The sequence below is a fragment of the Nomascus leucogenys genome, chromosome 13 (assembly GCF_006542625.1).
Source record: "Nomascus leucogenys isolate Asia chromosome 13, Asia_NLE_v1, whole genome shotgun sequence".
Classification (NCBI taxonomy): Eukaryota; Metazoa; Chordata; class Mammalia; order Primates; family Hylobatidae; genus Nomascus; species Nomascus leucogenys.
In genome coordinates this window covers 71,028,578-71,043,458 of record NC_044393.1, presented here as the reverse complement: position 1 = coordinate 71,043,458, position 14,881 = coordinate 71,028,578, and the positions used below count along the sequence as shown (strand labels likewise).

Here is a 14,881-nt window from a genome sequence, read left to right as displayed (position 1 = left end):
ACTTCCTTATATCTGGCCAGCATGTTCTAAGCATGTAATGAAGACTCTGGTTATTACCATGATCTCTGCTTAAAGAGCTCATTTTAAAAATCAATATTTTATTTTATTCCTACTCAAGGTACTGAGTTAATCGGTTCAGAGAAAGGAGCTCATAGTGAGACCCATCCTTAGGTAAATACATTAGAGCTTTAGGATTCAAGAAATAGGCAGTTCAGTCAGTGACAGTGAAAAAGTAGAAAATTTATCCAGTAAGTGCTAAAGGGGAAGGCAGAGAGAGAGGGTAGAATGTTTCTCCAAGAACAGGAAGATACCTGTATTCTCATCATAGTTCTGGATATTCTAACAGAAAATCCTTCTTTCTTACTAATGAATAAATTATTTCCAAATACCCAAGTACTACAGTTCCAAGGAAATTTGTAAAAAAATCTATCCCCTGTTAGTGTGCACATAAATTGACTTGTACTTATTGAATAAGGCCAAAAACTTCACATTAACCAGTACCCAAAATAACTGAGTTTACTTTAATATCTGTGGGCAAATATCAGAAGGGGAAAACAAAGACAATGAGCCCATTTTACCACACTGGAATATTTAGGCAGAAACATCTGTCAACTCATACTTTAAAAATTATGTTAACTACAAAGACCTCCAAATGATATTAACATAGTAAAAATATTTTTAACTAATGATTTCAAATAGCATTAATCTCTTCCCTACCAAACTTTTCATCAAGGTGCTGAGCAAACTTAAGTTTATTTAATTATCTTAAACTCATGCTAAAAGAAAGTGAAGCTGAAGAGGAAATAGCAACAAAAAAAGAAAAAGAAAAGAAGGAGGGATTAAAGGAATGAAGGATAAAAGGAGGAAGGGAGGGAAGAAGGGAGGAAAGGGGAAGGAAGGAAAAATAGAAGGAAGGAAGGAAAGAAAAAAGGAAGGGAGGAAGGTGGCTCAGAAGAAAATAAAGCAAATGTCCTAACAAAAGATCGTCTCCTTTTTTTCTGCTTTTGACTTCTGTGAAGATTTTTAACTGATCCCATGCCCCATTCCATTTGAATTCAACTCAGTACAAATATTTGCTATGTGCAGAGTTAAACTTGTGTAGCACATCCTCTCTAGGATTAATGATAAAACTATTGACAAACTCCAAAGGCACGTACATCCATATGATGAAACTGCACTTCCCATCATTTGCCTGGTTTTCAAAACTGTTTTGTGCCATTATCTCTTATGGCCTTCTTGACTAGAGAAGACTTAAACCAATATGATAGCTTTTGGCTGACTGAAAATACAGTGTTCATGGGCTCAAGATACTTTATTTACTGATTACTGACCATCCTGCATCCCCCATTGCCCTCTCCTCCCCAAAACCAGAGCAGCACAGGCACATGCACTTGTACACATACAAAGTGGCACACTAGCTGACCATGTTCTGGCCCCCTGGGATGTATCCAAAACTCATTGGTGCCAACTCATCTAGAATTAAAAGCTCACTCAAGACTGCTTCTGTAAGTACACATTCAGGATCAATCACAGGAGCTTTATTTTCCATGCACAGATAGTGTCTGGATCTATGTGATGCTTGTACAGGCATTAATCACATTCATGACAGCTCCAACCGCATAGAGGATGCTTACATGCTTACGTGTATTTCTGGGAGAATCAACGAAAGTGAAGTTCGCGTACCAGAAGTGACATTAAAGATGGACAGGTCAAGGTGAATGCTGACCTTACTCCCAGACTGAGATCATAATCAAGAGGGAAAGACCAGTGAAAATTGGCCAGTGTCAACAACAAACAACTATTTTTTTTTCTAAGAAGCTTCATTGTACAATCTTTCTATAACCTTAAACATTAAAGATTTATTGGCACCTACTGTAAGTGCTAAGTTCAAGAATGCAATGTTGATTGAATTTTTCATTGAATTCTTCAATGAATGAATTTAACAATGAACGAATGATGAATGTAAGAATGAATTCTTTACCCTCAAATAATGTAGTCAAGTCGAGGAGACAGATAAATTGAAAAACAATACAGTGGATAACATAACAAATTTTGGAAAATGTACTATGGGAGCAGAGCACTTACTCCCGAACCAGCGGTTAATCTCTTCTGTTCAACCTCAGTCCATAAAGGCTACAAAGTGGCCATTGAACTCTTTTCACCTATTGCTGCTCTACCAAAGGCCCCATCTTGTTTCTAGGATGTTTGCAGGCTAACACAGTACAAACCATAACTAACTCACATGCATGAACACCTCAAACAATTTCAATGACTTTAGAAATTTTTCTAGTTGAGTTGATGACTCCTCATGAGTTCTGTCAATCATTATTTTACCAGCGGTTTTTGTTGTTGTTCCAAAACAACACTGCCCAGATGGAGATGTTCCATGTCTGCACTGTCCCATGCGGTTGCCACTAGCCATACAGACTACTGAGCACTTGAAATGTGGATAGTGTGATTAGCAAACTGAATTGTTTTATTTTAATAAATTTTAAATTACATAGCTACATCTGCCTAGTGGCTATAATATTAAACAGGACATTTCTAAAATATAAGTGTTTTAAGGTTGTGCTATATGATACTTTCTCTTTAATTTCTATACATTATGCTATACATGTCTCTGACACTGCAAACACAGAGAAAAATTGGTTTGCTTTTGTAACCTGAAGTTACTTCTAGGAATTAATCTCAATAAGACACTAAAATTTGAAATACAATTTAAATATTTTTATATATATATACACAAACACATAAATATATATATATACACTTTTATGTATATGCATATATCTACATTTATATATGTATATACACACATATCTCTCTCTTGTTTAAATTGGCTCTGACTTTTACCATTGGAATTCTTAATGGAGCAGGAAGCATTTTAAAATATTTGAGAGTTAACCAACACATTAAGAGATATTTGGAAAAGACTTATTTTCAACTAGTTGTGAACAGAAAAAGTATCTTTAAAACAAGATTTAAAGAAAGTTTTCATTGTGGGATTGAATCAGATTAGCTGGGTTGTGAGCATCATGAGTTTTAAGTCTCTGTATGTTGATGCATGGTTGAATTATTAGCGCCTAGCATGGTGCCTTGCAGATGTCGGGCACTTAGTGAACATCTAGTGAATGAGTAGTTAAAGTAGCATGGCTGGAACGATTCTGTATCTGGATCACAGTGATTGCTACATGACCATATGCATTTGTGAAAACTTTCAAAATGGTAAAAATGTAAATTATACCTTAATTTTCAAAAAAGGATAAAAAAGTAATACAAGAGTACATGGGCAAAATCATGAAAGGGATCCTCAGAAAAGCAAATGGGACTGTGAAATGTACCATCACGTCACATGTAAGCAAGCTGGTGAATGCCAAACAGCAAATTGATCCTGGGAAGGAAAAGAGGAAAAGCCTCAGGCTCTAGAGTGGGAAGGAATACACAGGCTGAATCAGGATGTGTAATGTTAGGCAAGTTATCTGAGTTCTCTGTGCCAGGTTCCCTCATTTGTAAAAGGTGTAAGATGAAAACACCAGTATCAAAGGCTTTTGAGGAGAATGAAATGAGAAAATGTACATCAAATGCTCAGTGCTGAAACTACACCTAGTAGACACTTGAGTAGATGGTAACTGAAAATGAAACACAGGCTCATCTTCTTAATTATGCCTTCCTTTGAGATCTTCTGGTCCTGACTGAGGGGGTTCCATTTCCCTGCAACAGTCTGAACGGTCAGCAAATGGGTGGTCAAGCAAATCTCTCACATTAGACAGTACTCAAATCTTTTCGGAGTTAAAGGGAATGAGAAAACGCAGCTCACGCTTCCAGAAAAACCTGATTTTTTGCCAGAAGCAAAATTCCCACAACATAAAATTTTAAGCAAGATCTTGAATCTCTAGTGCAGACATGAGAGTAGAAATGAATTCATCAATGAAATGATTTCTCCTGGCAAACTTCCCTGACTGGAAGCAACCACAGTATATGTAAAAAGGTGAAAGAAATGAAATAACGAAAACTGCAACTCTGCAATCAAAAGGAATTACTTTTCTGAATAGAGGCTAGTTATTATTTGGGAAAAAGGCATGAATATTTTTTATATGTGGTTACAATTTGTTTTCAGAGGATAAATAGACCAAACTGAGAGTCACAACATATTGAATTTCACGGACTCTATAACCAGCATAAATTAAGAAGGTAATTCTTGCGGAGGAGTTGGGTTTAATTTATTGTTAATGTGGCTCTTAAAGCAGTAAGATGTGACTAAAAGGTTCAGAATCTGATTCATTACATATTTAATAATAATACTTAAACATTTGAACTTAGTGTACCTTGCAGCACCATAATTCACTTAATTCAAAGATCCTGAATTCTCTCATTAATTGGAAGAAATTATTCCTTAAAAGCTCTTAAAATATCTACCTCTCCTCCATGACTCATGGTTAAGCCTCCTTACAGGAAAGCCACTGTAGTTTTTCCCATAAGATATACCTGTTCAGTGGGTCAAGAAAAATTTGTTTTGGTTCATGTATTCTGATAATTTTTTTGTCTGGAAAGTTATTTGAAAGAAGCAGTTGGTCTATTATGTCCAGTTCAAAACATCAGGACATTTTAGATACAAAATGATATGATCTGATCACTAAGACATTCTTAATTGCCAATAATCAATATCTTAGTGAACTCTACAACTTGTTCCTGGATAATGGTAAGAACAACAGCCTAATGTTCAAATTGTATTGAGCTGTTCTCCTGTACAGCAAGCCTTAGTCAGTTGACAGACCCTTACTGAGCACTTATTACATATGCCAGGCTACCTCATTGGCTATAGGAACACTGAAGATGAGGGTAAATGCATCCACACACACTGAAGTAGGTGCTGAGTGAAAAATAATTGAAATGGAGCCTAACTTTTTCATTTGAAGATAATGTGCCTCACTTTTTCAAAACATGCTGCCCCAAGATCAAGATATTTATGTTACTTGATGTCGCCAATGCCTCCAGGTCAGCCTGTTGGCAACTGTGTAAAAGGCCAACTTTGTTAAAATGGTGAGGAATACAAAAGTAGTCACCTTCCAGTCTCAACAAAACTCATTTGGAGTTCCAATGCAAGCTTACATTCAGTAGCATTACATAAGCTTGTGATAGTCTTTAGAAGTTAATTAAATTCTTTACACTTAAATTTTACGGCACCAAAGACTTAAAAAAAATGTCCAACAGACTGAAAACTATACAACCAAAAATAGGCTACAAATAATGCTTTACAGAGAAAAACCTTTGCAAATGTGGTATATTTAGTATATTGACATAATGGAATATTACTCAGCCACAAAAAGGAATGAAGTACTTATACATACAATAACATGGATGAAACTGGAAATATTATGCCAAGTGAACAAAGACAGACAGAAAAGGCCACAAGTTGCATGATTCTATTTATATGAAATGTCCAGGATAGGCAAATTTATAGAGACAGAAAGTAGATTAGTGGTTGCTAGGAGCTGGGGTCATGGAGAATGGGGAATGGCTGCTAAGGAACATGGGGTTTCTTTTGGGGGTTATTAAAATATTCTGGAATTAGATAGTGGTGATGGCTGCACAACTTCACGAATATACTAAAAACCACTGGATCATTTTAAAAAGATGAATTGTACAATGTGTGAATTTTATCTTTTTTTTTCAAAAGGATCCACAACATGCTCTGGGCATGTGGTTTTGAAGACATACAAAGCAATACTCTCTGGTTTATTTCCTTGCTATTGTGATATTTACTTAAATAATTTAACTACTAAGAGGACCTGGCTTCAATGTTAAAATAGATCTATAACAGAAATGTGAATTCAACAGGTGTGTGTTTGATGACCACGTACTTTTTAAAAATGTCTTCCCCTCTCCAGAACTGACGATAAGGTTTTAGAATCAATGGAGACCAGAGATTCCCCTGCATGTCTTATGTGTCAACTGTGCATCACACCACCCCTGAGAACTTTCATAAAGCCTTTGAAATTTAAATTACGTCCATGCGTGTGGGGGTCTATGGGGAATTATCACCATATTTGCAATGTAATTCTCATTTATTAGAACTTAAAAATAATTTCTGTTTGTAAAGGTTACAGTGCCAAGAGCAGCACCATCTATTGGATGAAAATGTACGCTTAATATCTACTCTATTATGAATCATCTAAAATTTAAAAATTGGGAGCCTCTGAAAAGAATTAAATATGTGTACTCACAAAGCGAAGTACAATACTTTGTAACTTTCAGGTTAATGCGTAAACCAATCATTATATTCTATCGCGATAGAAAACCATGAAGGAAAAAAAGCATTTCTTTAATAAAACGCAAAAGTCCAATCTTGCACTTCTAGAAAATGACCGGAAAACTTGAGTCTGCAACGCAGGTAAAGCGAATGCTTAAACTGGCTATTTCAGAATGCAATTTCGGTTTTAAATGTAACCTGGAGGGTGTGGATGAAAAATGAAATCTATAAATAAGTATATCAACCTGCAGCTCTCCTCTGACTTTGGCGGCACTGGCAAAACCTAGAGATTTTGATTGAACTTTTTTTTTTTTTGGTAAGTAATTGCCCAGACTTGAATATGACTAAATTGAAAGTAATAAAAAACCCTGAAAAGTCAGGTTGGTGCTTGTGCCTGTTACTACCTTTCAGGTGTGCGTGTGTGTCTGCAATTCACATCAGACACGTGTACTTTCCATTTAAGCCCATCATACCTGTAGCATCAAAATGAACAGCAAAAAAGACAGTACAGTACGCAGCCCCGCACCACAGCTGTATTTCTGGTCATTTATCTTCCTATGTATATCTAAAAGGCGATTTCTACACTTCGCAAAAGGAGGAGAGAAGAACGGTGGCGGCAGGGATCCGAGTAGCCCCAGCTCTGTCTCCTGGGGCCCGGGGCACTAATGCCGGCGGGCCGATGGAAGGGGCGAGGGCGCGGGGCGGGGAGGGGGCGAGCAAATCCCACGCAGCTGCCTGCACAGCGCGGCCGCCCGCTCAGTGGGAGCCCAGTTGCCTGTCCCTTTTTCCTCCTGGCTAGATGGCGGCGGGGGCAAGTCGCGGACACGCTGAAATGCTCCCACCCTCATCCCACCGATTCCGGAGCTGAAACCCCACCGAGCTCTTCTCACTCACCCAGGCGGCAAACACAGAGGAGCTGAATGTAAGCGAGGAAACGCTTTAGGGTTCGCATTTCCAGACGGTTTGCGGCCCCTCGCCGTGCGGCTCCTCTGCTTCTCAGAGTGGAGAGGGAGGGGGCGCGAAGGAAATGTTGTTTGTTTGTTTTTAATCCTCCAGTGTATAGATCGAAGTGAGATCGTGCGTGCGTGCGTGCGTGCGTGTGTGTGTGTGAGAGAGAGAGAGAGAGAGAGCCAGAGACAGCGAGAGAGGAATAATCTGGAGAAAGCCGCACGGTGGTGGGGCCCGGGGCCGCTAGCCGAGGCGCATGTCCTCCGGCGTGCGGGACTTTGCCTCTTTCGCCGGCTGAGGCGGCCGCGGTCTGAGCGCTCCCAGCGCGGCGAAGCCTGAGTGCCGGGTGCGCGCTCCGGCCGGGCTGTGCGCGCCGCGGCTCCTGGAGGGGGCGGGGGCGCAGAACCGCGCCGCTGGGAGCGTGCCGCGGACCCGGGGTCGCGCGGGGGGCGGAGGGGTGCGGCTGCCGCTCTGGGTCCGGATCCCAGAGTAGCAATTCACACAGCGACAATCCTCCCCCTGTCCGCTGCCAGTGGTTTCGCTGCCCTGGAGTTAGAGGGATCCGCTGGGGTTTCCAACGTTCGCAGAACATTGGAACTCCTTCATCACTTCAGAAGGGAAGGGAAGGGAAGGCCAGACATCCCGCACAGCCAGAGGTTGACCTTTGAGTTTCACCTCTAAGAGTTTTTTTCATTTTATTGTTCTCTGCAGGTGCTTAAGTGGGTCCAATCAGAATGTGGTGAGGGCGCCTGGGTACATTGTTTCCCTCCCTTTTTTCTTTCCATTTTCCTAATAAAGTAGTAGACCCCATTGCCTTTGGGAGAGTTGACTCCAAAAAATCTCCAGCCCTGATTGTGACCAGTCTGACCCTGCCCTTTCCCTAGACCCCAACGAAACTGCCGTGCTGGGTACAGCTGTTTGGGGGAACTTTCAACACGGCGGTGGTCCCGCCAGACCGAACCACACAAATGCCTCCTCCCACAGGGTCGAACGGGAAGATTTTTTATTACTTGATTGAAGGGTATGCAAAAAATGTATAATACATACCTTCTGCTGCCTTAGAGCTGGAAATGCCACCTTCATGTGCTCTTTTCTTTGGTGGTGTTCAGAACTAGACTGTGAGCGCCTTGATGGCAGGGAGTTTGCCTTTATTACTATAACCCCAGATCCTAGCAAAATGGCCTTAAAAAGAAAATCAATAGGTGTTCCCTGAATGTTTGTTGAATTAATTTGAAGCCAAAAGGAAACAATGAGAAGGTAATTGGTGGTAGTCTCTACACTGAAAATTTATGAGATTTTCATTTATATGATATCCTTTAACTATTAGTACATGTTTTTCGTATATGAGACCCACTTTAGAGCCTTTTAGGAGCCCCATCTAAGGCACAGAAAGCCAAGTTGTGGAATTATCCCATGTATTCTTAGTAACAATCTGATGTAGGTATCTGTACAGTGTGTACTACTGTGTCCTGTTCTTGTCTCAAAAATAGTATTCTAGCTTTAAAAATTTTAAAGAAAACTTACTGCACATAAAATTGGGTTCTGAATGTATTTCAAGTGTTACTACGAGTTCTTGCTAATATCCCAGCCTGTGAACACTTGGCTAAATGTGTGAGCTAATGGCACTTTGCTGTTGCTTCAGGAATAGATTGTAATCATGTCATAACAGATTTTGAAACCATTTAGTGTTTATCCAGAAGCACATACCAATATTAAGAAGTTGATCCTTGATCTTATTCTTACCATGAACAGAAATAGAAATGCTACAACTTTTACAAGAATTATGATGGAGAGATTGATGGCTGCTCATACGGGTTTCCATATAGAAAGAAAATTTGGGGGCCTTTTTTTGCTAGCATTACAAGAAGTTTGCAGGTGTATAAACTGACTGTGCACTGAGAGTTCAGAGACAGTTTTATTTAATATTGACTAGAGTAGGCAAGAAAGGTTTCCTAGAGTTGTGTAGTTAAACAGGAAAGACTAGCAGGAAAAAAAATCATGTCAAAGTTAGTGAGGACAGGAAGGAAAGAAGCAGATGTCATATGCTATTAAAAAAACAGTGTGAATTACATTTGAGCAGATTGAGTGGGGTCAGACTGTGACAAACATTGATTTCCCAGTGAAGCAGCTTATATGTGAAATACAACACAGGAGGGACCACAAAAGAAACTCCTAAGAACTTCCGCTATTTAGAGGAAGCTTGGTTTGCTTAGGAGAATTATGGTGTTCCAGTAGGTTCCAATTATCAAGGATACCCCACTAGCCTGCAAGAATAATCCAACCACCACCATAACCCTGACTTTTCTCTTACTGGACAAAAAAATCACATCACTTGTCAATCTTTTGAATTAGATCACCAAACAACAACACTGTTGAAATAAGTTTCCCTAGTAAAAAGGGAAGGGGAATATGTGATTTCTACTAATTTTGTTCTGATAGTTAATATTACTGTCATTCCCTGGGAAGGCACAAAAGCCACCTTGAGGGAGTAGTCATGTTGCTATTGAGCTTTGTATGGGATTCAGGATAGAGGCCAATTCTGTGAGACTGAATGACAGCTGTGGGAAACTGACTGGAGGACCAGTGAATGTGGTTCTGATGATCCCCGGGAGGGATGTTGGAGTAGAAGGTTGAGGTCCTTGGAATATAGGTCACTGTAACAGCCAAGGCGTGGGAGAAGAGAAGGCATCAGCAGAGCAGGAACATCAAAAATGTACTGTATCTCACAGTTCACAGTGTTACTGGGGTCATAGTCATTTCTGAGACATGGTACCTGATTAATATGCATTAGCCATTGTGAGTTGAAGTTATAAACTTGCAAAACCACACACCTTCATTCAGAGTATACATATATATATATATATAAATTTACGTATACATGTATTCAGAGAGAATATACATAGAAAAACAGACAGAACAGAAAGAGGCAGAGACAGAGACAAACGGAACCTATATCTAAAACATTAGCTTGGTGAACTAGATCCATTTTATCCTCACCTACATACGATCCTGGAGCATTTTGTAAATCCAAACTCATGTATAAGCCAAAGTTCTGGGAGTCTTATCACTCTCAATAAATATAATATACTATTTAATATGAACAGTTTAAACAAAGAGATGAGAAGAGATCATATTAGTTGAACCTACAAGGAAAAGGAATAGGAGGTAGATAATGGTTGCATAATGGAAGATTTGACAAAAATTTCAAAACTCAAGAGTTTTCTAAGAGAGAACAAATTTGAGGATCTTTAAAATTTGTCCTCTACATTCAGTTTTTCATTTAATACAGTTATGTTGTGTGTGTTCATTATGTATCACACACTGATACATAATGAATTATTTCATCTCTGCCATAAAGGGACTCACATTCTAATAGGAGAGAAATCATCACTACTAAAATGTCTCTGCATAGTATTGCCTGATAAAAGAGAGGATGCCCAGTGAAATTTGAATTTCAGATACACAATAGATAATTTTTATGTACTCTCTTGCAATATTTGGGACATTCTTATATTTTAAAAAATTAGTGTTTATCTGCAACCCAAGTTTAACTAGGTGCTCTGTATTTTTATTAGCAAAATCTGGCAATCTATTTTGTTGTGTCTGAGAATTTTCTAATATCAGGGTTGGTCACTTGTGATTATAAAATGTCCATAGTTTTCCATAAGTTTCCTCACTCCACAGATTATTTCCAAAGTGTCCCTAACATAAATATAGGTAGATGGAAATGGGGAAAAGGAGATGTTTACTTTGCACAATCTGTTTGACTTTTAAATTTGGTGGAAGTGCGTCTTACAACACTTCCATGTTATAACACAGTGACTATAGAATATTGTACGGTCACTGAATAAACTATGAAATTAAATGGGAAGTGAAATATCTTATAACAATAAATTGTTCATGTTAGGCTCACATACATTTTTGCTCATTTTTATCCATTGTCATTGAAAAATCTATTTGAACAGATGTTAAATATGAACAGAAGTCACTGAACTGAATCAAATGTTTACAAACTGAGAAAGTCATAGTTAACTTCTTTTGAAGTAAAATACAGTTTTGGTAATTATAAGGTGTTTGTCAGAAATAGATCTCATTTTACACGGAACAATGTATTTCAGACTATGAAGCTAGATTTATCTTGTGTTTTACACCTTAAGAATTTTGTTCACATCTGATTGACACAATAACATCTACTTAGTATTCTTGTAATGTGAAATTTCTGAAAACATTAAAGACTAATTTTACTTCCTGTAGCATAGACAAATCTTTTATTTGGATTTGTCCTACTAGAACTTTCTGCTTAAAAAGAAGTTCATTCCTACCTGCCTGAGCTTTGCATCTTTGTTCCTAGTGGCCCAGATGGCCTGTTATTGCATTTTTCCAGTATCAGGCATAAAACAAGTAGGAGGGTCGTCACTGATAGCTCCAGAGCTAGGAGTGATGTGGCACCCTGAGTCCATCTGAAGGAGGCATAATTATGTTTGAGAGGAAAACCACAGCATGTTACATTCTTAGCCTTTTAGTATCTTGTCAGGATTGACAGTAAAGTAATTTAAACCTGTTATATTCAATAATTCAGTGAGAACATTATATTAAAAAACACAAAAAGGTAGGAATCATTTTTTCCATTTCAGGAATATTTGGTACAGTACGAGATTCAAGATAATTCTCTCTCATTGTATCAGTAGAATAATATTATTCTGTATTTTGTATATTTTCAATGAAACAGTGGTTATAAAAGATAATCATAAACTTTGAAAATTACTTCTGGATGAATATTACTTAGATTTCAGTTTTTTCTCCCTTAAAAAGAAAACGCGTCATCATGGCAAAGATCTTGGGTCTATTCTAAGTTCATTCAGGCAGCTAAAACAAAATACTAGTCTGAGTAGCTTATAATTAGGAATCTGTTTCTCACGATTCTGGAGGCTGAGAAGTACAAGATCAAGGAATTGTTAGATTTGGTGTCTGATGAGGGCCCAATTCCTGGATCATAGATGGCCATCTAATCTCACGTGTTCAAGGGGCAAGGCAGTTCTCTGGAGCCCCTTCTATGAGACATTACTCCTGTTCATGAGGGCCCCACCCTCATGACCTAATTATCTCCCAAAGGGCCCACCTCCAAATACCACTGCAATGGGGATTAGGTTTCAACATATGAATTTTGGAGGAAGGACAAATATTCAGCCTGTAGAAGCCCTCCCAAACACAGGATTTGTTAAAATGCTATCTTGAGTTGAAATTTTTCATTTGTTGTATGGATAAGCTCATTTGTGTATTTCTTAAAATTAAGGATATTAAGGTCTTTTTGAGGCTCTATATTGAACTAAACTGTTTAATTGATTGACTCATTTTAAAATATTTTGATTCTTTTCAATAGACTTATTTTTTAGAGCAGTTTTTGGTTCACAGCAAAATTGAGGGGAAAGTACAGACAGTTCCTGTTACCTCCTGCCCCAAGACATGCATAACATGCATGGCCTCCCCTCATCATCAATATCCCACATCAAAGTGGTACATTTGTTACCATCAATGAAGCTATGTGGACACATCATTGTTACCCCAAATGTAGAGTTCACATTAGGACTCAACCTTGGTGTTGTGCATTCTATGAGTTTTAACAAAAGTAACATGACATGTATCCACCATTATATTATCACAGAATTGTGTCCTAAAAATCCTCTGTGCTTTGCCTATTCATCCTGCCCTCCTACCTGACAACCACTGATCTTCTTACCATCTTCATAGTTTTGCCTTTTCCAGAATGTTATATAGTCAGAATCATACAATATACAGCCCTTTAAAATCAGCTTCTTTTTTTTTTTTTTTTTTTTTTTTTTGAGACAGAATCTCGCTCTGTCACCCAGGCAGGAGTGCAGTGGCGCAATCTCGGCTCACTGCAAGCTCCGCCTCCCGGCTTCACACCATTCTCCTGCCTCAGCCTCCCGAGTAGCTGGGACTACAGGAGCCTACCACCACGCCCGGCTAATTTTTTGTATTTTTAGTAGAGACGGGGTTTCACCGCCCTAGCCAGGATGGTCTCAATCTCCTGACTTCGTGATCCACCCGCCTCGGCCTCCCAAAGTGCTGAGATTACAGGCGTGAGCCACCGCGCCCGGCCAAAATCAGCTTCTTTCTTAATAAGCATTTATGATTCCTCCATGTCTTTTTATGGCTTGATAGTTCATTTCTTTTCAATGCTGAATAATATTCCATTGTCTTGATGTGGTACAGTTTATTTGTCTATTCACCTACTGAAGGACATGTTGGTTACTTCTAATTTTGGCTGTGATGAATAAAACTGTTATAAACATCTGTATTCAAGTTTTTGTTTGAGCATAAATTTTCAGCTCATTGGGGAAATACCAAGGAGCTTGATTGCTGGATCATATGATAAGAATCTGTTTAGTATTATAAGAAACTGCCATTTTTTTTTTAAGTGGCAGCACCATTTTGTATTCCCACCAGCAATGAATGAAGGTTTCTGTTGCTCCACATCTTCATCAGCATTTGGTATTGTCAGTGTTTTGGATTTTGACTCTTTTAATAGATATGTTGTAGTAGTATCTCATCATTGTTTTGATTTGCAGTTTGCTAACGAATTATGATTTCAAGCATCTTTACATATGCTTATTTGCCATCTGTATGTCTTCTTTAGTGAGGTGTCTGTTCAGGCTTTTTGCCCATTTTAAAATCAGGTTATATATTTTGGGTTTGATTTTTTTTAACTTTTCATTTTGAAATAATTTCAGACTTACTGAAAAGTTGTAGAACTAGCACAAAGAAATTCTGTATACCCTTTATCCATACTCTCCAATTAATATTTTACCTTTATTATTCTCTCTACTCTGTTCTTTCTTCATTCTTTATGTCTATACCTATATCTATGTCTCTAACCACATATCTATCTATCTATCTATCTATCTATCTATCATCTATCTATCTATCTATCATCTATCCATCCATCTATCCATCCATCCATCCATCCATCTGTATCTATAGCTATAAACTTAAAAGACCTTCTTGGCAAAGTAATTGGATTCATTTAACCTTCTTCACCAACCACTCCTCAGGCTGTTGTTCTTCGGTGGCTTCTTGATCTTATCAAAGAAGCTTTTGTTGATTCTAGAGTGTTTATTGAAAACCCAATTTATAATCACTTAGAAGAGGAATTAATTATTATTAGGAACCATCTTGGGTTATTTAAGGATAAGCCTTACTAGAGTCATGTTTCTTCCTTAGAAAAGTTGCTCTTAATCTTGAAGATGTTTATTCTCAGGTACAAATCCCTTTCTTCCAACTCCCATTCATCTTGTTTCTGGCTGTGTCCTTCTTGGATAAAACTTTGCATGTGCCTTCCTACTGAATGTGCTGCCATTAGTCTTTTTATGTTTTAGTCCATGCTCAATACCAGAGTAATCTTTATAAAATGAGTATCTAATATGGAGTATATACCAGTAAATAGGGACCAGCATTAGTGATTGTTTCCAAAGATTCAAAAGTATTACCCAAGGAGAATTAATCTGATTCTATAGTGGGAGCTTTTATTTGAGGAGATTATGTAAGTCAGCAGTGTGCTATATTATTCATTATTGGCTGTGTTAAGTATTCATTGTACTGATAGAATTGTATATTTTAGAATAGGAGAGGTGATTCCTCTTCTACATTATGCTGGTCCTGAGC

The 14,881-nt window shown here is 38.2% G+C and overlaps 1 protein-coding gene across 4 annotated transcripts in view; it reads right to left on the bottom strand.

The window, feature by feature from the left end:
* The window catches only part of PTPRZ1 (protein tyrosine phosphatase receptor type Z1), a 195,130-nt gene extending 187,553 nt beyond the window's left edge, over window positions 1-7,577 (bottom strand). For all 4 annotated transcript variants that reach the window (XM_003261255.3, XM_030825513.1, XM_004090211.2 and 1 more), the window contains exon 1: window positions 7,145-7,577. In XM_003261255.3, coding sequence (XP_003261303.2) covers window positions 7,145-7,202 — 58 coding nt within the window. In that variant the 5' untranslated portion in view covers window positions 7,203-7,577. The remainder of the gene's footprint in view (window positions 1-7,144) is intronic.
* Between the last annotated feature and the right edge of the window lie 7,304 nt (window positions 7,578-14,881).